This window comes from Polypterus senegalus, chromosome 13 (assembly GCF_016835505.1).
Source record: "Polypterus senegalus isolate Bchr_013 chromosome 13, ASM1683550v1, whole genome shotgun sequence".
NCBI lineage: Eukaryota > Metazoa > Chordata > Cladistia > Polypteriformes > Polypteridae > Polypterus > Polypterus senegalus.
This window is the reverse complement of record NC_053166.1, coordinates 140,433,836-140,461,545: the sequence shown is the minus strand read 5'-3', so window position 1 is coordinate 140,461,545 and position 27,710 is coordinate 140,433,836. Positions and strand designations below refer to the sequence as shown.

Sequence of the window (27,710 nt, the reverse complement as noted above, 5' to 3'; positions counted from 1 at the left end):
AATGTAATACAAAAAACACATTTTATTTCACTTTCATTGGTTTTCAGGAAATAAAGAAATGAACCACACCGCAGACCAGTGCACACAATTTAATAAAAGTAATTCTGAGAAATCCTGTCTCTCAAAAGTCTTCCATCTCTGTTGTATGGAAAAATCTGTAGGGGTTCCTCTGGGCCATCTTCTTCAATACAAGGAGGGTGGCTCTCTCCTCTTATAGTGGCAATGTTGTGAAGCAGAACACAAGCCACTATGATGTCGCATGCCCTCTCTGGACTGACCCGGAGCCCACGCAGACACTGAAACCTAGACTTGAGGATCCCTATGGTCATCTCCACCTTGGCCCGTGTTCGGCTGTGAGCCAGGTTAAAGTGTGTCTGTGGTCCAGGATCAGGTTCAGGGTAGGGTGTCATTAAGCAGGGCAGACAAGGGTATCCTCTGTCCCCCAGCAAGTAACCATTGTACTGTCCTGTAATGATTCAAGTGTACAACACAAATATAGTGCAAAGGAAAAAAAACAATATTTCATAAAGCGAAACATACCCTGCTGAAATGTCTGGCATAATGATGACTCGGAAAATTCTGGCATCGTGCACAGATCCTGGCCATTTTGCCTCAACATTAGTAATAATGTGGGTTGCCTCACATATTACCTGTGGTTGAAAAGTGGAAAACTGTAATGAGTTTACTGATTTTAACAAGGCAAAAAATTAAGGACACAAAATCCAGTTCTTACCTGCACATTGATACTATGAATAGATTTCCTATTAACATAGTCTCCCTCATTCATTGAAGGAGCTTTAATAGGAATGTGGGTGCCGTCAATGCACCCAATTACATTTGGAAACCCTGAAATAGAAAGTCATATAGGGAAGTATCAAGTGTGTGCAGGATGAATACATCTATAGATATAAATAGTATGACTACATATTAAATATGCGTCATGAATTTTACTACAAAGGACAAACCTGCCACTCTGTGGAATTCCTCTTTAATTACACGCAGAGGTTTATGGCCAGGGAACTGTACAAACGTGTGTAAGAAGTGTTTCAGTGCCAGACATACTGTGCGAACGGCTCTACACACAGTTGCCTTTCCCACATGCTCTGCATCGCCCACATTATACAAAAAATGCCCTGAGGCAAAAAACTGAAGTGCTATGCACAGAATGTTTTCTGTGCTAAGCGCAGACCCGCGGTTTGTGACATGTGCAATATGCGGTGCCAAGAGATGGGTCAAGTAAATTAACGATTCTTTTGAAAACCGATAACGCTCTTTTAAAAAATCATTTGGAAATGAAAAGACATCAATACGCGGTCTTATTACTCTCTCCCGGCGGGAAAAACCTCGGATAATTTGTGCTTCCACGTCCACAGGATCGTCATCAAAAGGGCACGCCATGCTCAGTAACCTTCTGAAACAAACTTACCCTGGAACATAACCTGCTCGGTGGCAGGTTATCTTCAGAGAGTAAGCTGCTATGGTTACATACATACCCAGAAAGTTACCTCCGTTTTTGGAACTGAAAGTTGAGGTTATCCACTAACTTACCCGGGTATGTCACATAACCTGCTTTCTGGAATACCCCCCTGATCTTCTCGGTATTCAGCACCCCGTGTTCGAAAGCGACATGTTTATCTGTTAATGCTGGAACTTACATTGCCATATTGGTGTGGCTTCAACATCTTCACGCCCATGCCATTCATTTCTAAACATGGAGTTTGCTGTTTCAGTTTAGGCAATTTAAAGCCAGTAGATTTTCAGGGCCAGCGTGTGGTTGTAAGGCTCTCTGCTTATCAAACATTTCGTATCAATGTGTCTGCATGTTGTGTATCTCAATGATCTGATGATATTTGGGACAGACCAGGCACCAGCACTTTTTGGCCCACAAATGTTCATGTCTTGCTAGTCCCTGAGGAGGGCAGATGACCTTTGGTTATGTATGAACAGAAAGGAAAATGATGGTTTGGTTTCACCAGAACTATGATGTCAAAAATGCCAGTGCACCTTGTACAACAGTCTTACAGTTTGGGTGTTTGTTTTGGTTTTTTAAGTTGAAGGCTTTATAGATTTGTAACTCATTAGTAGGGATATGTTCAGATCTTACATTTAAGAAATCTGAACTACAATTATCCATAGGCCTTCCACAACTAATAGCTAGCAATAGGACATCAGTGCACTTTTTGCATAACTTGAGATGGAATCGGACTGTGAAAGCTGCCTGAAATATTATCACCCTATCTGGGATTGATTTCTAATTACATGCAAGTCTCAAATACTAAAATTTGTTGTGTACTCTACTGTTTCAAAGAACAATTTTTGTCTTTAAAGAAGTAAGCAAAGTAAACATTGTCTAGCTCCCAAAGTGTTAACCAAGTCTGTGAATGTGCTCTGATATTACACTATGTGTGTAATTTTTAATTTTTATACTATATTATTTGGAAAGAGTTTGATATTAACCAGCCTTGTTCTTTCATGAGCTACATTTTGACTCTGCTTAAAATATGTTATAGAATGATATTAAACACACATACCTATTTAAATGTTTAGCAGGGCAGACATTATGTTAGTTGAACTCCACCACATGCTCTGATGTCTGAATAGTTTCACCGGTGCCTTTATCCAAGATGGCTTGAGATGTGATATCGAGTTTTACATTTGGAGTTGAGGCTTGGTAAGTGATATGTTCAGATTTGCACAGTCAGGTAAGTGAGAATGGCATATTAAGCCAGAAGTGTGCCAGTTAATATTTAACCACTCCACCACAATGTCCTGAATTAAATTTTGCACTCACAAGTGGTTTTCAGCTGGTGGGGAAAGAAAGGTACAAACTCCCACCGAGTGTAATTTACTGCTGATCAGCCTGTACAAAAGTTGAAATTTATACTACACTGGCTGGAAGTGGGAGAATTTAAAGTGTTAATTAATCTCTGCAGTCTTGTCATACCTAGACTTTCTTGTCTTTTGCCATGTGAGCTCCGTCCACCTAATCTAGGGGTGTCCACTTCCAGTCCTGGGGCCTCATGTATAAACAGTGCGTACACACAAAAATGTTGCGTACAAACGTTTCAACACTCACATTGCGATGTATAAAAACTAAAGTTGGCGTAAAGCCATGCATATTTTCACGCCAGCTGAATCCTTGGCATACACAAGTTCTCTGTTTGGTTTTGCAAACTGGCGGCACCCAGCGTCAAAGCAGTGCGACTTTTCCTGTGTGGTTTCCCTTTCTTTTTTTAGATCCACATCCTTGACATGGCTTTATAAGTACACTGATATTAACCACATATTGTTTATTAGTTTAAGGCACCTGATTGTAATTAACCCGTAAGAATGTAATGGTGCGCTGAATGGCCAAACTATTCTAAATACTATCACTGCTTTAGTGTTGTTATTCCCAGTGCACCACTGAGTATTTAACCCACTGTATCTGAGTGTGGAATCACAGCTGTACAGCAGCTGATCGGATTATCGGGGTACAGCATCTAGCACACGCTGTCTCAGCCACGCACACAATCTATTTGAACTGTTTCCATACGGCAAACACTTCAGAGCCTCTCTTGTAGGGACGTCGTGGCTCATAAACAGTTTCATCCCAAGTGCTCTAAACGCAGTCAATCAGTCCATCAATTGTTCTTGGTAGAACTGTTTGTACTTATAAGTACAATCACCTCAAAGTAAACTTGGACTACAGTTATAATATTGCGCAACCTGAGTCACTTATTTACTTATGATAACGACTGGCCTCTAAGTCGATTTAGATTTCCAAGCACTATCTTCTTGGAGCTCTTGATATCATTTTAAAGGTGAAATGCAGTAAAACATGTTTATTACATTATACAGATAAGTTTTAAACTTCATTAAAATAATATATATTGTTAATAATTAAACATGCAAGGACACGGTGGCACAGCGCTAATGACGAGCTGGCGCCCCATTCAGAGATTGTTCCTGCCTCGTACTGTATGTTTTCTGGGATTGGCGCGACCCTGGATGGATAGATGGATGGAATAATTAAACATATACTACGAAGATATTTCAAAGTTCCTTAAAAGTTTTGAAGAATTTGGCTTAGCATCTATTACAGGGCTGATCGTGTGGCGAGTCGTTATTTGGAGAAAGAAAAGGAAGGACAGGAATTGGGGGTTAGTACATTTGAAAGAGACAGTACTGCCACAGTAAACTGTTTCATCGAAGGTCGTGCACAGCGCAGCAAGCATCTTCCGGAAGGACAGGGCACCAGCTTGTCACTATTACTACGTCACTGTGTCCCCATGTTTAATACATGCTTTAATTCCTATCATTATGAAAATGATATCAAGTATACATCTCAGTATTTAAATTGTTCAGAAAGCTTGTATATTATGAATGTAATGGATTCTGTGTCCTATCGGAGGAAGAGAAAGTCAGTTTAAGAAGTATGAAGTGATTCACACACATAGAACACATAGAAAGAAACATTTAACGTGCTATTTTAGTTACGATGATCTGAGAAACTAGAAAATTAAACGATTTTAACATTAAGTTCATGATGTTCTACTTTGATGAGAAAATAAAGTACATGATTAAAATTTCGAGATTAAAGTTGACATTTGGACATTTTTTCCAACTGTGTTCCTATTCTGTTTTGCTTTTCTCTGTACCCTAATAAGCTTCCATATGACACTCAGACAGTGAGCTACAACTCACCTTTTCATGGCGACTTTGATATCTGACCACTTATTTATTTCTGACACTTTGCAACTTTCTGAACTTGAACTTTCAAGTTTTTCCATCACTCTGTTACTCAATCAACTTCCTTTTGTTGTTTATATCACTGCTTAAACCAACACGTTGTATGTTTTTCCTTGCCTCCATTTGGTAGTCGCTGAAATTCTTCTATTTCCCCTGTGCTTTTGCCATTGTCTTTTCACAGAACGCTGGGCTATTTATATTGATTTGCATATTCAAAGAGGCATAATTCTGTTGGGGCGGGACAGCAGGCGCATGCCGTACGTTAATTTTCACGCTGACCAGGATTTATGGAGCGGAAGAACGTGGAAGTTGGCGCACGCACAGATTTATGCATTTGGATGTATTTTTGCGTACACACATTTCCACTTTTGTCCGTACGCCATGTTTTAGTGTGAATTCTACGCACAGCGTTATGCATGAGACACCTGGTGGGCCGTAATGGCTGCAGGTTTTTATTCTTCCTCATTAGTGAGCCATTTTTGCTTCTGATTAACTTGTTTTGCCTTAGTTTTAATTGACGTGACTCAGGCCCCTTAGTTGTTTCTATTTCGTTAATGAGCACCCAAACAATAATGAGACACAAAACAAGCTGCCACATGCTGAGCTCACCTGAAAATAAAGAAAGGTGAAGGTCCCGGTCATGTTGGTCTGCTCAGGTCACCAAAACCTCAAAAAAACAGAAAATCAACAGTCTGCTGTGGCAGAATGAGAGGAGCAACAAGTCCTGATATTCAATAACAGCTTCAATTAACAGCAAGAATCGGCTTCTCATTAACAAACTGGTTGGAGTGAAATTGGCTGGAGTTTGACGTTCCAATTTAGCTGATCATCTGTTGGCTCGTTTCACATCACGTTTCTGTTTGGCTGCCATTTAATGAAGAAACAAATCAATTCAGAGGACTGGGTCTTTAAAAACGGGGCTATTAAAATGAAGGGAAAAGGAGCCAATTAGCAGTGAAAACTGCTCGCTGATTAGAAAAGGGTTTGAATGAAAACCTGCAGCCACTGCAGCCCACCAGAACCGGAGTTGGACACCCCTGACCTAATCCTTAATTGGGACAAGAGGGTGCCAAATGGCCTATAGTAGGTGTTCCCATTTTCAGTCTTGGGGGACCCTGTTAACTTCAGGTTTTGTACCCTCTGACTTCATGATTAGTGTATCTTCCTGGATTTTAATTGTACTCCATTTAATTCCCCACTACTCTGCCCTGGATATGGAAGATAGACGTTTACCATGTTTGACAAGTTTGCTCCCTCGTTTGTCTCAAACTAGTGATATTAAATTGTTTGCTCACTTTTAAGAAACGATTCTCAATGAGCAGATAAAGAAGTAAGGTGTGGCAATAACTGCTCCCCTTTGTTGGCATCTCATTCTGTTTGCTCCTATGGCTGAACTGCTGTTGAAAATAATCAGAAGGATGATCAGAGCTTCAGGCGCTACATGAACTTTAAGGTCCATGGAGGAAGAACCTGCAAAAGATTTTAAAACCGTGGATTTCTGCAGATGGCCTGGTGTGAGAACATGAAGACTTGAGTGTGACTTTATATCAGACAGAGTGGGAACCTGACCGACATTTTAAAATGCAGTGAAGACTGATTCATCTTACTTATTACAGTACTCTTTCACACTGTGACAAAATATATTTATGTATATAAATTGCAATTTATTAACTTATACATTTTCGCTTAAATTAGAAGGGTATAACACATAAAAAAGTATAACCTTAATAGTAAAATTAGAAGGCATTTTCTTGACATGAGAATGTAATCTTTTCATTTGGCTAGAGGAACATAAAGAAAAAAAAACATAGCATTGTAAAATAATACAGTACAAAAAGAACTGTGATATCTATAGCCCCATTGCCTTTGTACATTTATTAAAAATCCATCATCCTGTATTCAAGAAGCAATAGCTTTAATCATTTTTCTATTTCAGCCTTTCTTTTTTTAACCTGGGCTATTGAGATTACATAATTTAGCCTGGTGCTTCTCAAGTTCAGTCCTGGAGACTCCACGTTGCTGTAGGTGTTCATCTCGACCGATTGTTATCTTTTATTTGTACACATCCAGTAAGCAAGGGTACAAACTGCTTATGCAAAATTTTTATTAAATGAAGCAGGGCTTTGTGTTAAAAGCGTAGCAGCTATTTTTCTTACTTTTAACTAATTTATTCTTCTTAGTTGTTTAGTTATCCAAATCAGTAGTCCTTAAACTTCTTTTTCTTCACGACCCAGTTGTGCAGGTGTTCTAACGAAACATCCTATCCATCAAAATGATCTACTCACTGATACTACGCATGCGCAGACCAAAATTACGCAACTTTTCTCGAAGCTTACCAACTGTTCGTCGATCTGTCCTACCTAGTGTTACTGTATTTCAGTAATATGTATGCTTTTCTTAGCCTTCTTAATGCATTTATTAATTTATTATTTATTATTAATTAATTATTAATTTACTAATGCATTTATTACAGTTTACTGCATAGGTATTTACTGTCAACATTTTATAAGTTGTATATTTTGCATGTGTGACTTTTAATCTTGTACAGGCCATTGTATCCATGCACGAGTAATGACCGTATCCTAATTACGGTAGGATACTTTGACAAAGTAGGACAAATCGTCAGAACACTGGTCGCACAGCGGCCCATCGTTGTTCCGTTCTCCATTGGAGTGTCACCGTCCGGGAGTTTGTTTCCTCCTTTGCAAGCGGCGACCCACCGCAAGGCTTTCCCCTAACCGTTCACGACCCTTTCTCATTCAGTACAATTGTAATTCATGATTCAGTACGACCCGATTTCATACAAGTCACAGTTTAAAAAACTACACCATTTTTTATTATTAACGTGAGTGGCGACACTAAAACAGCTGTCCTTGAGCAATCGGGAGTTTCACTGACGCGCATGCGCTTTTCGTCAAAATTTGTCGGATACAATTGATCGCAAACTCCACAGAACAAGTGAATTGAAAGGAAAACGAGTTCATGAGTTAATCATCTGAAAATATGGCAAAAACAAATTTATTTTTTTCTTATCAATATATATATCTAACACTAATGAACCTTTCTGACTGTAAAATAAGAAAACAAATATAAAGGACCAAAAATTAAAATTAGAGATCAAATTAAGGTGGAAAACCTGCAGCCACAGGGGACCCCAGCTCTAAACTTGAGAACCTTTGATTTCGAGGCTGTACTTGTAGTCTGTGATGGCATGAAAAGTAAAAAAAAATCATATCCTAATAAAAATGTATGCTGGACTTTTCTAAAAAAATGTGGAAAAATCCACCTTTCAAAGTAATTGTGTTATTGGCATGTTTTTACACATAGCACTATTAAGGGTTTCCGAGGTTTGAACCTGCCCTGTGCCCTATACTGCTAGGAAAGTCAACGGCCCCTGAACTACACCAAGTGTGATGGACGCAACATAAATGCACTTTTCCAATCCCACTTACTCCAAGTTGGGGCCAGCTGAGCCTGCCCTGGCAGCACAGAACATAAGGCAGGAATCGGCCCTAGACAAGGTGCCAGGCCATCGCAGAACCCTGTGACATTTGCACACCCATTTGGCCAGCTGGAAGTCTCCAGATAATCCTGACTAGTTCATCTTTGGGCATAGACGCCTGGTCAGTACAGTCCTGCATGTGAAGTTTACGCTACTATGTTTCTGTGAATTTGCCTAACAAGTATGTTTTACTGAATGCCAGTTTCTGCTACTTGTAGAAGCTATACATATTAGTTAAAAACTGTGCCCAATACCTCAGAAAGCACTGTTTTTATATTTTATTTTAAAATCCTCTTTCTTTTAGTAATACTGCCTGTTTGGTTCATGGGGTGACACCCCACAAACCTTTGGCTCTTAGCCACTAAATGTTTTCTGAAGTTGAAACAGTGATAGGCTGCCTTGTCACAAGCATTATTGAACAGGGAGTTTTACTTGTAGTTGAATGCTCCAGGTATGTTGTTAAATGCAATGTAGTTTCTAGTTTAATGTAAAAATGTATCTGGGTAGCATTTTGAAAAGAAATTTTAATGTGGTAGGCAGCGTGTCTCAGTGACCAAGTCATCAGACTTTAAAGCACAAGGTTGGTAGTCAAGTTCTCTTTTCTGATTCCCTGTGTAAATCTTAAACAATATGTGAGTGGCTGTACAAGAGCTTTGTGCTTGACATGGTGGTCATTAGAGAAAGGTACATGGTGAAGTAAATGTCACTTGCCTGCTGTCAGTATGACGTAGTGGCTAAGGCCCTGAACCCTTCTTGCTTCAATCAACTTCAGACTCATTATGTGAGCCTGAGCAAGTCCCTTAACCTGTCTGTGCTCCAAATGCCTAAAGGAAAAATGTCTATATACTGTAATTGTTACTTTAAGGCAAATTTTAAGTTTAACATAGATGAAGTCATTAACAATACATAATAAAAATATTCATTACAGGATTCATTGGCATTGCAAATTCAAATATAACACATAAGGGAAGGGAAAGCTGAGCAAGATGTCCCTGACCCCGTTCATTTCATGGTATGGCAGTAATCTCCCTGTAAATCCTATATCCAATATACAATAAATATGTAGTAAATATCTCATAATACAATGATGTGATGTTTCTCTTTAAAATTAAGAGCGAGAAAGCAACAGAGCTTGCCATGCTGCTCAAGCTTTAGGACATGAAGCACTTGTGAGCAAGTCCTAATAACAGCTTCAGTTCAGCTATATTAACATTTTCTAACATTATTACATTATAAAGATTACAGACAAAATTAAATTGCACAATGAAAGCTGGAATAAAAAATGTATTTATCAGGAAAAAATGAAAAAGAAAAAAAAAACACTCCAAAAGGTGCCTGCTTTGTGTGCCTCAAGTTTTCTTTCTTAAAGAGAACAGAATATTCCAGCAGCCCGCTTTATTCTTAGTCCATTTAGCAGCATTTCAGCCACTTTGAAGTGCCTCCATCACATAAACGTCTGCCATGAGGCCATCAGCAAAGCAGTCAGAATTGTGGCCAACACCTGTGGCAAGTTCACGCAGCCTCTTCCAGGAACTGAAAGACACCGGAAAAAGAAAAACATTTCATTAGGGTCTCGTTTCACCACAAGTTGTTTAAATGTCGATTAACACCACAAAGAGTACAACATGTACTTTAAATGAAATCTGCTCTACACATTTCAAACGGAAAAGCATAAAAAGCTCTCGACAGTGCAAGTCAGTCCAGGTTTCGTATAATAACAGAAGAAAACTGGACTATCTTTGACATTTTCAGATCCTTGCTGAAAAACGGAATCTTAATGCAAAGACATGTATAAATACAGAAGCAATAGATAAAGGTAAATAGAGCAAAAACACCCTAAACCTTCCGACATGAATCTACACAATTAGTTTATTGTATGCTTTATTGCATCACAATCAATAAATGAGATACTACATCATATTCAGAATAGAAGAGAACCCTCCCACTTGTGCCCATCCAAAGAGCAAAGAAAGGGGATGTAACTTGAAGTGATCACCCACAGAGCCTGACAGTACAAAAGGTGGGCAACAGTTCAGTGTGCTCGGTTAAATTGAGGACAAATGTCAATAATTACACGTATCAGATATGCGGCCTGTACAGATCACAAGAGATGGCAGTAAGGTTTGGTGTAATATAACGTAATATAATGTTTGGCATAATGTAATGTAATATAATATAATAATGGTGTAGTATAATATAATAATAATAATTAACTGTACTGGTCAAAATTATAACGGATATTATTTGCTCGTTTATGCTGTGTGATGTGCTGGTATGTCGTAGATATCAACAAAAGGTAGGCAGCCAGTTTATCTTCACCATTTGTACAGTGGATTTAAATCAATGTTAACAAAACACTGGTTGTGCAAAAAAAGAAAAAAAATACCATTTATGGCATTGTGACTGTATTTCAGTTTTTTTTTTATTTAATAATAATAAAAATAACACAATCTTCACCCATGGCAAATTTAGGCCCACCCTAATATTAAATCCTGGCACCACTACTGGTGCACCGTATTATTTGCTGGCTGCGGCCTTCACATCAGCGCTTTTGGGACAGATACTGGTTTGATGTGACTGTTAATTGGAATACGTAGGCTCAGTAATTAATTGGATGAACAGCTGCATTAAACAGAGACGAGACACAATGCCCCATTTATACAAAAAAGAGACAACAGACATTTCAAAAGAAAAACAGTAAATTGTGAAACCAACCTGGTGTATATATGGGGAAGGAGAATACCCATGGAGGATTGGTGTATACCAAGCCCCCGGTTAGGTTGAGGTTCAGGAACGTCAAGGCCGACTGTGGCTGTCTATCAATCCACTGTTGTACTACTGGGTTACTCTCATACTGAGGCAGTGTTACTATTTTCTCACCAAGAATTCTCTTGACATCTAGGACACTGAGTTGCTGTAAAAGAAATTAAAACTAAGTATTAATATTTGGATATTGATGCAAGGCTTGTGTGGCAGTGTGGCCCTTAGAGACTGGACTACAAATCACAAGATGGTTGGCCAAAATCCAATCGCTGATACACAGTGTGACCTTGCATAAAACACGTAAGCTGTCTGTCCTCCTACTGTAGGAACACGGGTGCAACTGCACTGCACATTTTGGGTTGTATTATCAGAATCAGATATACACTTACAGGAAATTAAATCATAAATGTATATTTTTTTCTATTCTTAAATGCGTTCAGTTTTGGTTATTTTTTAAAATCACTTTTTCTGTGGAATTTGATTTTTTAATTGTATCTGAATACCAGCAATTAATGGTGAGCAGGGATGACAAAAGCGCAGATGACTCTGAAAGGAGCAGATACTTCAGTGTTACCCACTTGTGTGCTTATTAGTAAATTTTTGTCATTTGGCAGCACCCGTTTAGGGGTCGCCACAACAGATCATCCGTCTTCATGTATCCCTGTCTTTTACATCACGTTCTGTCACACCAACTGCCTTCATGTCCTCCCTCACCACCTCTCTTCAAAGTTGCGGATCTGAACTCCACACTCTTAGCCTTTCTCCTCTCTCAATGTCTTTGAACCTGTTTTCTTCCTCTTGTTCTCCTTCACCTTGTTTGCCCAGCAGTAGCATATTTTCCGATACCTGGCTTAGTATTGGTGACAGTTGTTGGTAACCTTGGCCTCATCTGATCTGGTATGGACATTCTGTTTCTTGTCCACATATTTGACATGGCACAGATTTTATGCCAGATGCCCATCCTGGTGCAACCCTCCCCAATTTACCCAGGCTTGGGACCGGCACTAAGACCACACTGGCTTGTGCGACCCTAGTAAGATTAATAATAATAATAAGTTGCATTTATAGAGCACCTTTCACAAACCCAAGGTCGCTTTACGTATAGAGTAAAAAAAAAGGTGCTTATTAGTAACTAAATGTCTCAATATCCAGAACATTAAAAAAATGTTCAAAAGAAAAAGAATGGATTCCTAGCAGTCTAACACATATTAAGTCTTGCTACATGCAGTAAAACATAGCAAAACCAGTTTGCAATTTATGGATGGATGGATGGATGGAAAAAGTAATAAAAACAGGAAAATAAATAGATTGCCTAATTAAGGTTGAAGTCCAATTAAGAGAAGAAGTGGGTGGAGACAAAAACCTGCAGCCACAGGGGACCACCAGGACTGATCATGAGAACATCTGATGTAGTGCATACAAACTCAACTAGGAAATGTTATGTTTGCCAGTTCATTTCCCACTTCCAACACGCAGTGTGACCCTGAGCATATCGCCTAAGATGACTGTGCTCCAACTGTCACAAACACATGTAAGCAGATGTACTACAGTATGTGCCTCAGGCTATTTTTGCTGAGGAAAAGGTGACTGACTGTAAACCAAGGTAATTAGGTTTAGGACATAGCAGCTTCAGTAGATATGTATATACTAGGCTGACCCGCCTTTTAAGGCGACCGACTTTTAAGTTGACCACTTCTTAAGGCAATTCAATATGTAGATCAATTGGATATTTCATACAAACTCATTAATTTGGTTATATTGCATTTGAGCTGTATTACTTTAATACTCGTAGTTTCTGTTATTTTTGTGATGAAATTTAAACTTTTTTTCTATATTGAGGTCGCCTTTTGAACCCCCCTGATATTTACTACGCGGTGAGGCATTTGTACTCCATCAACATTAATTATTTCCAGAGACATAGTTTTGTCTATTTTTCCAGCGCATCACGCACAAAAGCAAGGGAACGATGGGAGCACCAGAACTCTGCTCACATCATGTCGCTTTGTACCGCGAGCTGCAAGTAGTAAGTCTGTGATAAGCGGAATACCGCTACGCTTTCCACTCATGGGATGGAAGGACAATCCCGACCGGTTTTATATAGTAAGAAAGAAGAAGAAGATATCGCACAGTCTGGAGTAGAAAATCAACTTTTACCTGGAAAAACGAAACTACAAATCCCATCGTGCATTGCAAAATGGACGGGCGTGTGAAACTCCGCACCTGCGTAGCACTCACGGGACGGAAGGACAATCCCGACCGCTTTTATATAGAAGGATGATTATATGGTAAATGCTACCAGGAAGGACTAGAGACTCTGAGAACTTAAGAAAAGTTAAGAAGGTTCAGAAAGCACATGAATGTATTTATTTTAGTTCCACTTCTCTGGATGAGGGCCACAGTGGTCAGATGCTGAGCAGAACTGACTAGACCACTCTAAGCTCCTAGAACAGTTAAGAGATATAATCCCTTAATTGTGTCCTTGCATCTTCTGCCTATAGACAGTGCTCCCCTTTTTTAAACAGAGCTGTATGTGCCTTGTCTATGACCACTGGTGTCACTATGACATTAATGTCAATTAACATTGCCCAATAATATGAATCTGGTGTATCTGTGGTTTGGAGCCTCCACCTGGAGCTCCAAGTAGGTGGAGTTAACTTACATGACAGTACCTGCCAATATTTGCGTCAGATAGCCCTCCTATAATCCTAAACTTAACCATAGTGTAACTGGGAGATGCTGTGGGGTAAACTCTATAGCAACCTATTGCAGTCAACTCCACCTACTTGGAGCTGCAAGGTGGAGGCTCTGGTCTGCAAACACATCTACTTGATTAACATCCAATGGCAGTGCTGCACAGCCATACTTCATCACATGTCTATGCCAGCTGTTCTAGACTAGTAATTTTAAGATGGAAGTTAAGGTTAGGGGTTAGAATGGTTAGCGTGCACTATAAACAGTTAAGATAAGCGGTTACTTAACATTAGGACTTTGTTAGTGTTGTTAAGGTTAGGGTTTGGTGTGATCTGTGCAAATGTATAAACTTCTAATCACCAAACCACTGGTCAAGGTGATGGTGACATCACTGCAGTCCTGAAATGTCTGGTCTACAACTGCTGGCATAGACCTTTGGAAACATATGGTGCTGTGGGTCTGCAGGTGGATGCATCACACATTGAAAACTGCTGCACATCCATACAGGTGTTTATTGGTGGGTGCAACCATCATTCCTCAGGTCACAGTGAAACATGTATGGAGGCTGCATGTAAAGTAGCATGCTCTAATTGCATCACCATATAACAAAAAATAGCACCATGGCTCAAGTTCATGGTATGGATTGACCTGCAGCCTCACACTTCCAGGAGCTTTGGTCCAAAGTTAACTATCGCCAATGCTCTTCCTGTGAGCTTGCAGGAATTATGCTGGTGCTTTTGGTTCTCTCCCATATCTTAAAAGCATGGATATTAAAGCTGATGGGGAACTCTAACCTGGACTTTTGTGATTGGGTGAAGGCATTGGCATAACAGAACATGTATGGAGTGGATGGATGAAAGGTTTAGTGTTCTTCTACTTTATTTGTCTGTATAATATAGAATTGAAAGGCAAAAATCAAAAAAATCTTTTACCAGTAACACATTGGGGTCTAAGGTTAAGAGTGTTGGCATATCCAGAGTATAATTATCATTAATGAGTCCTTTTATATCTTCCAGGGGAGCACCACCTGTGCCAAAAAAAAAAACATAATAGGTCCATGAAATAGTGTATGTTCTTTATCAGTCAAAGACATTTGCAGAACATTCTAGAATTCCCACTCCTAATCATTTATTTCTTAAACAAGGGCAAGGACTCTCCCAGAAGTGGGCTATTCAGTGCAGGCCAGGCAAACTGCTGCAGGATTTCATCTCAAAATAAGCAGCTCCTTCCTTGCTATCATTATTTATTTACTGTAGATATTTAGATGAATTGATAGACCAGTAAAGGATCCTGTTAAAGTGTAGCTCATTTTTTGCAGCACCTCATTCTGTAAAACATTCACTGCCTACAGTTTAATAGCATTTTAAGCAAACAATAGCAAATCCCAATGTTAGCAGGAAACATCTAATAAGGCTAGTAAAGAATAATGTCATTTGAGAGAGTGAGAAGGTGAAGACATACAGTACAGTAGTTTTATCAAGTTTAGCTATGAGTAAACATAGCTTTTGTAAATAGTTACATACTTGACTTCCATTTATTAGTTACTTGAGCACATGAATTCAAGCTTGTGCATTCAAAAAAGTAAATGGAACACAAAGCTTACCCAGATAACTGGTCAAGTCGGAGTAGTACTGCTTGGTGTTATTCCGTTCACCCATGAATGCTAATTTGGCTTTAGCATACAACAGTTGTTTCTTGTCAAGAGAACATGTAGAAATGTTTATTGGCCCCAAATCTCTGTTAAAAAAGAAAACATTAATTGTTCAACTATCCATTTTCACTACCCATTTTGCCCAATCCAGGTTCATAAAATAAAGAGTTCAGCAGCATTGGTTGCCAGGTAGGAAAAAACTCTAGAAAGGGCACCCCTAACATTGATGATCCAATTCTAGTCAGCATGATTTCCAAATAAAATTGTTACAGCACTATATTCCTTAATATTTTATTATTTCAAATAAAACATCACATGCCCGCATAGATACATAGTTGTTATTGATGATTCCTCACAGCTCCAAAAGTCTGGCTTTGAATCCCAGCCCTGAAATTGTCTGTGTGGAGTCTGCATGTCCTGAGTTTTTATTTTAATATTCCCATTTTCTACTTCTCTAAGTTGTGCAGTTTAGTCTAATTGGATGTATTTGTGAGTATGGCCTGTAATGGTGCAGCCCCCAACCCAGGGTTGATACCTGTCTACTTCCCAGTAAACTCAGAACCCTGAAATGATTTAATTAAATTTAACAATAGATAAGTGGATGGACACATGTGTGTATGCACTTCCATCTGTACATTTACCGTATCTAATCCTTATATAGCTAATTTGTATGTGTGTACTTATATATCCACCCTTTAATTTCCTCTTAATATATTTCTGGGTTGCCTAATTCCTTTGTGACAGCACATAAGGCAAGGCAGGAACCAAAACTGGATCGGATATCATTATAAAGCAAACTCACAAGTTCACCAGATTTGTTATAATATATAATGTGCATGTATGTGTTTGTGGAATATTTCTTGAACTTCTGCAAACACCTAAATGATCCCTTGGGACAAATAAAGATCTCTCTGTCTATCATATAGTGCCTGTCTCTATCTATCTCTCCATCTGTTTTATAGTGGTCCTTCTCATACTGTATCTATCAGTATACTAAAAAAAGGCTCATTTTGAGTCATTAAATACCCTAACAACTATTTTTGTGATGTGCAATGAAAATACACTTTTGAAGTCCACACAGAAAATTACCAAATTCTATGTGAAACGTATATTTGAAGATTCCTCTTAGTGTAAATATTATATCAGTAAAACGGCAATGCAAAGTCTATCAAGATTGATTCCCGATTCCAATAGAGGAATGGAGTGGAAAGGAAATATAATCTTTAATCTACTCAAATTCCATAAGAGAAAAATACATTCCTGGCAGCTCCATGAACCCCCAAAAAAGTCAGATTATAAAACCAACTGCAGCTAATTGCCAGTAGGCAATATTTTGGTGGACTTGACATGGCATCTTATAGGTTGTTAACATTACTTAATCATAACTTTTAACAATATTTTTTTCATTTATTAGAGGGCATGGCCAAGGTTACCGTGTCCTTTTTTATAAATATCTACATATTACATTTAAATTATTTACAGTATATTTAAATAATACTTTGGAATAGCCTCCGGCAGACCCCTGCAACCCTGTTCAGTTGGTTAGTAAATGACTAAGTGACTTCAACAAAATATTGTGTTAACTGAAAAAAGAACTTATTAGTACAATATGTTTTTATTTTTTGCTCATGGATTTAATTAATCTTTGACTTGCACTCCAACAGTTCAGTAGTTCACAGTAACAAACTCATTAACTTACCTCAGAATTTCTTCACTTATATTACTCATTGTATTTATATTAAATGAGCAAATGCCAGGCCCTCCAATTACTCGCAACAAATTTAAATCAAGAGGATTGCCAGCACCTAAATAGCGTTCAATGAGTGCTGCCGTCTACAAGTGAGGAGAGAAAAAAAGAAAATCAGTACGATTTTAGGAGTTACTTGGGTTATTTCACATTCTGTTGAACCTCATCTCATAATAGCATGGCAACTCATTTAGAACTGAACCGGTCACTTTTGGGACTGAGTGACTGAAACATTTTGTTTATCCTACACTGATGCCACCCTGTCCTCAGATGGTTTGCTTGCCTGGATAAGCTCCAGCTTCCCAGTGACCATGTTCAGGATACAGTTGGTGTAGAAGATGTCTGGATGAATGAATGGATGGATGGATGATGGCCTACTTTTATTAGCTCAGTATTTCAGCGTTGTAAAGTCCTAGGCCGCTCTTTTTTCAGTGACCATTATGCAGACCTCACTCATTGTTCTGAATTGTTAACATTTGTGCAAAGTTGACCTTGAAGCTCCTATTCACTACACACTGCCTCACTCATAATAGGCCAATTAAACTTTTATGATGTGGAAGGAAGCCAAAGTTCATAGACATTGGGAGAACATGTAAGCTCCAAACAGGTAGGATTTGAACCCCGAGTCCTGGAGCTGTGAGGCAGCAGCAGTAGCCACTCTAGTGTGGCACTGTGCTGCCCTGAAAAAGCAAACATTGTATGTATGTCCATGTAAATTAATACATTTAATGAGCTAAATCCAGATCATTCTAGAAGACATTGTAGCTTTTAGAGGACTCTAGGTACAGTATGCAGGAGCAGCCATTACATTATTACCTGGTTAGCAGTCCATGATCCATAGGATGTGTTCAATAAGGTTTTCAGTGTTGACAGTTTTGTAATGTTCCAGTTATTGATATTTTTTACAGAGGCCACTGTTGCAATAGGTTGAAGTACCAGCACCTGATCTTCTGGAACTCCAAATGGGTAGGCCTGAATAGACAATAAAAAATAACTTTGTCAGTGGGATAACAGATGCAGAAAACCATTAAACAAGTTGTGTTGGCGTAATGACTGAATCCATTTTTATTCCACTAAATGAAACTGACCTTAAAAGGGATATAAATAACAACTTCTAGGCATAGAATAGAAAGGAAGTCTAATATACTGAATATCTGGTATATAAATTCACATTTGTCACCCAAATTTTGCACAGCTTCACCATCTGTACAAGGTAAGACCACAGGCTATGTTTAATTCCGATTTTGTCCCTGTGAACCAAACCTATGCTTTATTAAGGAAGTGTCCCTAGGAGGCGTTTTTGAGACTTACCACAGGTATGCAAAGTTGGTCCCCATGGTGAGTTTTATCAGGGAAATTGTGGTTTGGTTTGAAACAAAATTGTTTCCCCTGTGGAATTAATTTAGTGACCCCACATGTGCTTTATTTCGTCCCAGACACTGCCTGGTACACCAGTTAGTGCCCAATAAATTCTATCATAAATGCTGTCATGGAAGCTGTAGTGCTTAAGGGTACAGGGGTTGCAAAGATAAAATTGTATTCTAAAAATGGCAACCCTCACCCCCACTTTCCAGTGTACCATATTGAAAGTCATGAATAATGAACTAAAATGTTTATTGTTTAACTGAGAAATTTTCCACTTTTAAAGTCAACTAATTCTTTCCAATATAGAATTACCTGCAAATTGTCTGGAAATATTTTTAATAACTTACCTCATCCAATTTGTTCAGAATCGTCTGCTGCAAATTTATCATATAAATTTTTCCAACTAAAATATGCAAGTTTTCCTTCACCGTCTGGTTGCTTAAACACGCATCAAACTGAGAAGAGGTGTACGTGATTGGAAAAAGAGAACTATTTATAACAGTTGCAGTTATGTAAGCGTTATTGTCACAACCTAGAGGGAAAAAAATATATAATAAAAAATAAATTAATACGACCAGCCTTGGGTGTACCCCATTAAACGAGATGACAAATTGTACTTGCCCACTCTTCTCAATGTGCTCAAGTGTACAATGAGCGCACTTCACTGCAAGTGACAAGTGCTGGAGAGTGGCCTTACATGGTCTACAACTTGCCATGTGATACAAGTATCAGCCATCAAGGGCCACTACTTACTACTTGTGTCTCGCTTGACTCTGAAATGACCGCAGATTTCTCTGTTGTCTTGAAAGAGACATGGTATCTTTTCTTCTTCTTCCACCTGCATTCAAGTTAAACATTTCAGAACATTAGAATGTTGAATGAGAACAGTCCTACTATCCATTGCACTACTTGGTAATTTGTTCCATTTGTCTATAGATACCTCAGCGAATATAAAACTCTAATGTCTGTGCAAAATGTACCATAAAAAATTTCCAACTGTGGCCCTTTGTTATTGTTAAACTCATTTTAAAGTAACAGTCTCAATCCACTGCACTGATTCCATTAATAATTTAAACACTTCGGTCATGCCACCTCTTAATCTCCTTTTGCTTAAAGTGAAAAGGCCCCGCTCTTTTAATCCTTCCTCATAATTCATGCCGTGTAGTCCTGGAATAACCCTAGTTGCTTTTCTATGGACTTTCTCTGGTGCTGTTATGTCCTTTCTGAAGCCAGGAAACCAAAACTGCACTTAGTACTCCTGATGAGGCCTCGCCAGTGTGTTATAAAGCGTGAGTGTAACCTCCTTGGACTTGTGCTCCACACATCAGGGCGCTATATAACCTAACATTCTGTTAGCCTTTTTAATGGCCTTGAACACTGTCTGGAAGTTGAGAATTACAAGTCCACTATGACTCCTAAATTATTCTCATATGGTGTATGTTTTCAGACCTCCAAATGTGTATTCAAACCTAACATTTTTACTTCCTACGTGTAATACTTCACATTTACTTACATTTAACTTCATTTACCACAGATTTCCCCAAGCCTTTATACACTCAGAGTCCCTCAGTGATGATTCAACGGATTCTACCTTACCTGCCAATCCACTTAGTTTCACATCATCTGCAAACTTAACCAGTTTATTGTTTATTTTTCTATCCAAACAGCAAACAAATATGTGAATTATTCTCAGATTCCCTGTTTTATATGTTGTAAGTGTATACTGAAGCCATGCATTGATAACATCAGGTTTCTGAAATATGATAAATGGTGAGATTAAAGAATATAAATCCATCCAACCACCAATCCATTATCTAAAACGCTATAAACGAACTACAGGGTCACGGGGGTCTGCTGGAGCCAATCCCAGTCAACACAGGGCACGAGGCAGGAAACAAACACCAGGCAGGGCACCAGCTCACCACAGAAGAATACAAATTAGCTTCTTATCTAATTGCTGCCTTCTTTTGTGTAGTCACTATGCATGACAGTAAATGCCACTACTAAATATGACCTTTTTAGCTACTGCTACCTTCCCTTCTAAAACCATCAACCTTGCCTTTCCCAGAACAATTGAGCACAAAACAGGAACCAGCCATAGATCTGATGCCAGTCTACTGCAAGATGTGCTAACATGTCCATCAGCAATGGACCAATTCACTGGTGACAGACACCTTACTCCACGTGTTGTTAAAATCTGTGGAGAACCCAGAAGAAAACGTTATGTGGACTAGCTGGGCTAAGAATAGAATCGGCCAAAACTATCAATCTAAAAACAAGTATAAAACAGGCTGCTGATGATTTAGTGAATCGATTAAGGACTAGAAGGGTCTGAGAAGTAATTACAATACAACTCCTGTCTCCAAGATTTCCTTACAGTACAGAGCACTTTATATAGCCATTCAATCACATCCTCTTTGTCTATCAGACATCACTAACAAGAGCTACTGTATATTAGGCAATTCAACCAAATGACTATCTATGTAAAGTCTTTTTGTTAATCATTACAAGAAGCTGCATAAATCAACTTAATTGTCCATCTATCTATTTTCTATGTTGTCAACTCCTTACGGGGTTAGCAAGACAGTAACTAATCCTGGATGGGGCATCAGTCCATCACTGGGCACAGTAGCACCCACCCCTACACTCATGCACATTTCAATCTGCCAATTAATTTAAAATGTACATTTTGGGAATGTGGGGTGAAATCCAAGTAATTTAAAGGAATGCAGGAATTTTACAGAAGCAGTACCTAGACTCCTGAGTAGTGAGTTAGCAGGGAGGCTCACCATGCCGCCTTCTGTTTAATTGAGTCTTCTTATTTTATTTAGCACCTTTCATGACAAGGATCCTTATGAAGAACCCACTTAAGTATGTTTTAAAACTTCTTAAAGAGTGGATTAATATAAAGTGCAGAACACCATTTCCCTCTTTTTTTTTCATATAATACTTTCATGGTAAGAGTGTCAGCCTTAGATCCTGGAGGGCCACAGTGGCTGCAGGTTTTCATTCTGCCACTTCCTTCATTAGTAATCAATTACAGCTGCTAATTTATCATAATTCTTTTGCCTTAATTATGGATGACATGTTTAATTGTTCTTTGCTTGAACTGGCAGCCAAGACATAAAGAGATACAAGGCAAGCCAACAGATGAACTGCTACCTAAATGAAGCAATTCAGAGGACTGAATCTTAAAAAACGAATCAATTAAAATGAAAGGAAAAGGAGTTAATTAGCACCAAAAACAGGTCACTAATTAAGAAAAGGGTTATAATGAAAATCTGCAGCCACAGTAACCGTCCAGGATCGGTGTTGGAGACCATTACTGTATAGCATCTTTCATGAGATGAACATCACAAATAGCTATGTTAACCAATACTGTCAATCTAGTTTGATTTTATATATATTTCATCAAGCAAACCAAAACATATCTTCCAAAGTGAAATATATCATGAAAAGCTATGTTTAATTCTGTGAGCTACATAAACTCATCAAACATTCTTCTTCATCTTCTTTCAACTGCTACCTTTAGGGGTCACCACAGTGGTTCATCTGTTTCCATATCTTCCTGTCCTCTACATCTTGCTCTGTCACACCCACCACCTGCATGTCCTCTTTAACCACATCCATGAACCTCCTTTTAGGCTTTCCTGTTTTCCTTTTGCCTGGCGTATACCCAACATCTCCCTCCTCTGCTCATGTCCAGACCAACGCAATCGCACTTCTCTGGTTTTGTCTCCCAACCGTCCAACCTGAACTGAGCCTCTAATGTATTCATTCCCAATCATGTCCACTCTTGTCACACCCAATGCAAACCTTAATATCTGTAACGCTGCCACCTCCAACTCTGTCTCTTGTCTTTTGGTCAGTGCCACCGTCTACAACCTATATAACACTGCTGGTCTCGCTACCTACCACCGCGCAGATCTTCCCTTTCACTCTTTCTGGTAACCGTCTAGCAGAAATCACTCCTGACATACTTCTCCACCTGGCCTGCACTCTCTTCTTCACTTCTCTTCCACACTCCCCGTTCCTCTGTACTAATGATCCCAAGTATTGAAACTCATCAACTCTACTCTCTACATCCTCACCATTCCTCTGACCTTCTCATTAACCAACCCAGTCAAACCAATTCACCTTATTTAGCACCATATTACATTTGTGTTAAAGAGCACCTTGAAAAAAGCTACAGTAATCATTTTACTTAAAGCTAGCTTTATATATATATATATAGTACCTTTTATGTCAAGCGCATCACATTTCAGTTACCTCTGTCTTGGAATAACTAAACTGCTTCATGCTAGCCCTCTTAAAAACTCATGTTTATGTAGATTGTGCCTTCTGCAAGCTAAACTTTACCAACCAGACAAGCACATTTAATTATTTATTAAATAAGAAAATTATTAGTTTAGCAAAAACTAAGGAGAGACACAACTTTACTTACATTCAATGGTGCTGTTCTGGCCTTGGCATATGATTGGTACATTAGGCTTCCTGTAACAAAAAATACAAACTATTAGATTCAAATACAAATCAAGACAGAATATACTGGGAGGCATTTAATGATTATTATTATTATTTAATGATTTGGCTGATGCCTTTATCCAAAGCGACTTAAAACACCTGGGATACAATTGGTTACAATTATTTTGTTTTTCAGTTGGACCAAAGGCAGGTAGAAAGAGACATTAAGTCCAAATGGGAAAATTTATATCTGTTTTCAAAACCAGCTTTATGCCATTTTGGGCTTTTAGCAATGGGAGGCAAAAACTCATCTTGAACACTCAAGTCACCACTTTTCCAGTGCCAAATAACCTGACAGTATACCTTTGATGTGATCTGTTGAAATACGGGGAAACATCTGGAATCATTCCTGGCATACAAGTGGCATGAGTTGGCACAGTAACCTGCTTTGACAATGGGCCCTTTCTGAAGGATCCTTTTTACTCCTAGATGTTCCCTACTTCCTTTTTATCATTTTTTTCTCTATTTGCAACTTGAGTGGAAAAAGCCAATTGTGTAAAGATTCTACAGAGTAAAGCTTTGCCAGAGTCTGTCCCATTTTATTTTTAGTAAGACCAGAAGCCTAAGGCTAATGCTCAGTTGGCAAAGTAGGGCAATCTATGAGCTGGCTAAGAGCAATCAAACACAGAGACTAAAAAGGTACATAGATAAATGAATAGGTTCTTGTCCTTGAGATGAGCCTAGAATGCAGATGACATTATCACGAATGATAAAGTTAGTGTGAGATCTCATAAGAAATGAAAATCAAGTGGACTGATCAAACCATCTGGGATGACTGCAGTTACAAGGGGTTCAGAGATCTGGCCTATTCATAAACACAGATTGCCAAGGTACCCTGGAGATAGATATATAGATAGATAGATAGATAGATAGTGGGCTATATGAAACTAGATAGATAGATAGATAAGGGGCTATATAAAACTAGATAGATAGATAAAGGGCTATATAAAACTTGATATATAGATAGATAGATAGATAGATATGAAAGGCACTATATAATAGATAGATCTTTTAGCTATCTATCTATTGATCAACCATAAAACACCAAAGGACAAACAAAATTTAATTTATTTGTATAAGGTTTTGCAGCAAAGCAAATCCATACTGAAAATCAATCTTGTTCAATTTAAAAACACGCTTACCCAGAAGGAAGGTGAGAACCGTTGTGGTAGTTGCCTGTTTTAAACAGTGTCTCAGCATCTTGTTCCGAGAAAAAAAAGTCTCCTCCTGGAAGCAAAATATAATACAAGTTAGACTCGTTCATCTGATTACTCTCCAAACTTGCTATTTCCATTTTTTTTCTCTCTTTCACACAACTCTTTTGTACAAGAAATGTTTTGTCTTGGGAAAATAAAAATGATAGGACTAAGCAAGCTGCGTTTTCTGCAGCCTGTAATCCAAGTGAGAAGCGCTGGCACTTTATATCACAGTTTTAACTTCATTGGCCAACCAAAATTTAGTCACAGAACATCCTATGGCTGTTTTGAAAGTACTTTTTCATGACGATTTCAGAAATGTACTCAGAATTTTTCTTCGACCCATAGTTTTTGTATTACATCTTTTTAAAACTGTACTGTATATAAACCCTTATTAAGGTGTACAAGGCTTTCAAAGTTAAAGTCAGGATTAAAATGTTTCCATTGCTGTTTGTGGACATTTTCCAGAATTTCCCCCAGAAAATCTCAGAGTGGTCAATGACAAGCATGGCAAATACTTCCTTTCTAAAATGGTAAAGTGGTACCAAGGCAGTTGAGTCCTAGTATGCTATCCAGACCATTTAAAGGGATATCCTTGGGGGCAAATATAACAGAAAATTATACACTTCTATTAATTAGGGGATATGTTCCCAGCATGTTTATAAAGTGTACTTTGTAACGTTTAATTGTGTGAAAGTTACAATCCTTGTATGATAGAGAATGTCTGCTTAGATATGACCCCCTTCTTTTGACACCCACTGCATGCCTAACCTACTGGAAAGGGGTCTCTCTTTGAACTGCCTTTCCTGACGTTTCTTCCATTTTTCCCTACAAGGTTTTTTTTTGGGAGTTTTTCCTTGTCTTCTCAGAGAGTCAAGGCTGGGGGGCTGTCAAGAGGCAGGGTCTGTTAAAGCCCATTGCGGAACTTCCTGTGTGATTTTAGGCTATACAAAAATAAACTGTCTTGTATTGTATTTTATATTAATTCAGCATGAAAAACACTGTAAGATTCATCTATATAGATTTTCATGTGACCAAAAAAAGCTCATTTTGCTACCCAGTGTCACCCAGTCCTTTGCCTTCTTTCAAAGCATATTTCTGAAGCTATGTAGGATCCATCAATCCAGCACCAGCCCAGCTGGGGATCACAGAGGGGCTGGAACTATGCAGGCAGCATTGGGTGCAAGGCAGGAACTAGCCCAGGATCAGACACCAGTCCATCACAGCGCCAGTTGAAGGTCACTTAACACAAATGCTTTTGGGATACAAGTGAAAGAAGAGCCCACATAGACAGAGGAGGAATGCACAGTATATGTGGCCAAGGCATGATTTGAACTCAGTACCCTGGAGCTGTGAAGAAGCAGCTATAATCACTCTGCTATCATACCATAATGAATTCCATTCCTGGATGTTTTTCATAAATGTGCAGTCGCCACTTTTCTTGTATTTCCACAGGTGCCCATATTTGCCAACAGTCCTCAAGAAAAACTGAGCAATCCTTCATCTAGTTGCAGATTGTCCTATAGTTCTTGATGGCAGCATTCCCTGCCACTCTCTTGTAACTGGTTGATTACCATGAAAACTTTGAAATGGGTTAAGTAGAACTTCTGCGGAGACAAGGCAAATACCCCCACATATCTGGGCCATCCATTCATTTCCTGAATCTGTTTTATAGAATCCTGCCCAGAAGCAATGGGCACAATGTGGGGAACAACTTTAGAATTAATGCATGACAGTGCTTGCCAATGAAGTTAACCATGTGGTTGGTCCCATGTAAAGACCAATGAAACTTCATCTAACTAAAATCAGGGTCAGCTGGTAATGAAACAACAATACCCTCTTACTGGACTGCCTTGAACCCCCTGTGGTAAAATGTTAAAAGAAATGTATAAAGAAAGTGAAAATGAGATGCCCCCTGCTACCTTGAATTGGGTGGACTGCCTAGCCGAGCTGGCACACCTCACGATCGCATTACAAGTGACAGATAAGAAAACAAAACTGCTGTCACTGCTAAACCAGTTCCCCTCCTAATTAAATGTGTCACAACTTGTATGGCGGTTTCACTCCCTATTCAAGCATACCGTAGAGGCGCACATTGCAAACTTGTTAACTAGTAAAACAATGGAAATCCTTTTAAATAAGTTAAGCTTCCTGCGGGAGTGATGAACTTAACTGTCGCGGTAATGATCTTATTGAAGCCATCTAACATTATTCGTGTAATAAAACAACATTACACCTTTAACAATTTCATCGGATCGACGGTTAGGCCATTCGTCATGTTTCGTATCCTTAATTGAATTAATGGCACTTTTTAAAACCTATCGGTTCGATCGCAGTATTCAGTATCGGAATGTTTCAGAGCAAGTGCAGGGCCATTGCCCTCTGCCTCCTTTTCTTTCATTAAATTGATATTTTGAGGCTATATAGCGTCCAGCATTCCGTCTGTCTTCTAATCCTCTTATGCAGTTCATGGACGCAGGAAGATAAAATCAGCCCTGGACGGGACGCCAGTTCAAGGCAGTGTAGCCAGCCATTGACATTCTCGCACGCCCACGGTCACTCAATCGGGGTCCATCTGCAGATGCCAAATGACATCACACGCAAAGAACGTGGGAGAAAACCCCAAGAGACACGAGAAGAACGTGCAAACTCCGTAAGTGATCATTTGAACTCTTAAAACAGGGAGACAACTTGTCCGGCGTACCTCGCTTCACACGCGTTGTTCTTGCTTACACTCTTAACTGCATTCCTCTGCTTCGAATTAAAACGCGCATATTCTTTAGTTTTCATTATGAGTACTGATGTAGCGCCTTCCCTAACAGCCTGTTGTGTTAACGATCAGTTGCATCAACACAAGGACCTTATAGGAACAATACGAGACTCCTACTGGACAGCGTGTTTGCTAGTGTGGAACCTTTTATAATCTAGATACTACACTATACTAGGAATAATACGAATAATTTAGAACAATTGATGATTGTTTTTTTTATCTTTGCACCGTGTGGCTCACCCCAATGCGCTACTACCACACTATGGTGCATTTTTCTATATTTAAATAGTGTGAAGACAGAAGTGGAAACGCATTTAGTGAACACTACACTCCTCATAACCACAATGTCACTCTACCCATCACGCGTATTAAAGTCGATACACTGTCTATCAGGGTGTGAATTATTAACAGCAACAAATAAGTAAATAAAAAACACACCAGCACACAGATCTCTTCTTTACTATATTATCTTTTATGTCCGCCTAGAATGTTCCACTGGACATCCAGCGTCCAAAATAAAACGCAAATGACCAGTCAAGTTTTGCAAAGCATTTGAACCCATCGGCGTTAAATTGAACCCAGCAGAAGAGTTACAATATCATCCGCAGTATTCGTCTTATAGCAGCACATTATGAGTAAATCTGACAGATAAATCCAAAAGGAGTAAAATGAAAACGCACCTGTTCGTGGCTGCCACTTGCCCTGGGACGCTGCTAATGGATTTAGCGCCTAGAGAGCAGGTGTACGGCTCCTGGGTGCGGGTGGGCGCG

At 38.9% G+C, this 27,710-nt stretch overlaps 1 protein-coding gene and 1 pseudogene across 1 annotated transcript; both read right to left on the bottom strand.

The window, feature by feature from the left end:
• Window positions 1-89: 89 nt before the first annotated feature.
• Window positions 90-9,011, bottom strand: LOC120543347 (annotated as a pseudogene).
• On the bottom strand, window positions 7,921-27,710 carry mslna (mesothelin a). The gene is made up of 11 exons (XM_039775052.1): window positions 27,621-27,710; window positions 24,117-24,201; window positions 22,895-22,944; window positions 19,204-19,288; window positions 18,798-18,982; window positions 17,902-18,057; window positions 17,038-17,171; window positions 15,291-15,424; window positions 14,620-14,714; window positions 10,949-11,147; window positions 7,921-9,766 (listed from the first exon to the last, which is right to left on the bottom strand). Exons 2-11 carry the CDS (start codon window positions 24,172-24,174, stop codon window positions 9,678-9,680), a joined length of 1,185 nt encoding a protein of 394 aa, XP_039630986.1. The 5' UTR covers window positions 24,175-24,201; window positions 27,621-27,710; the 3' UTR covers window positions 7,921-9,677.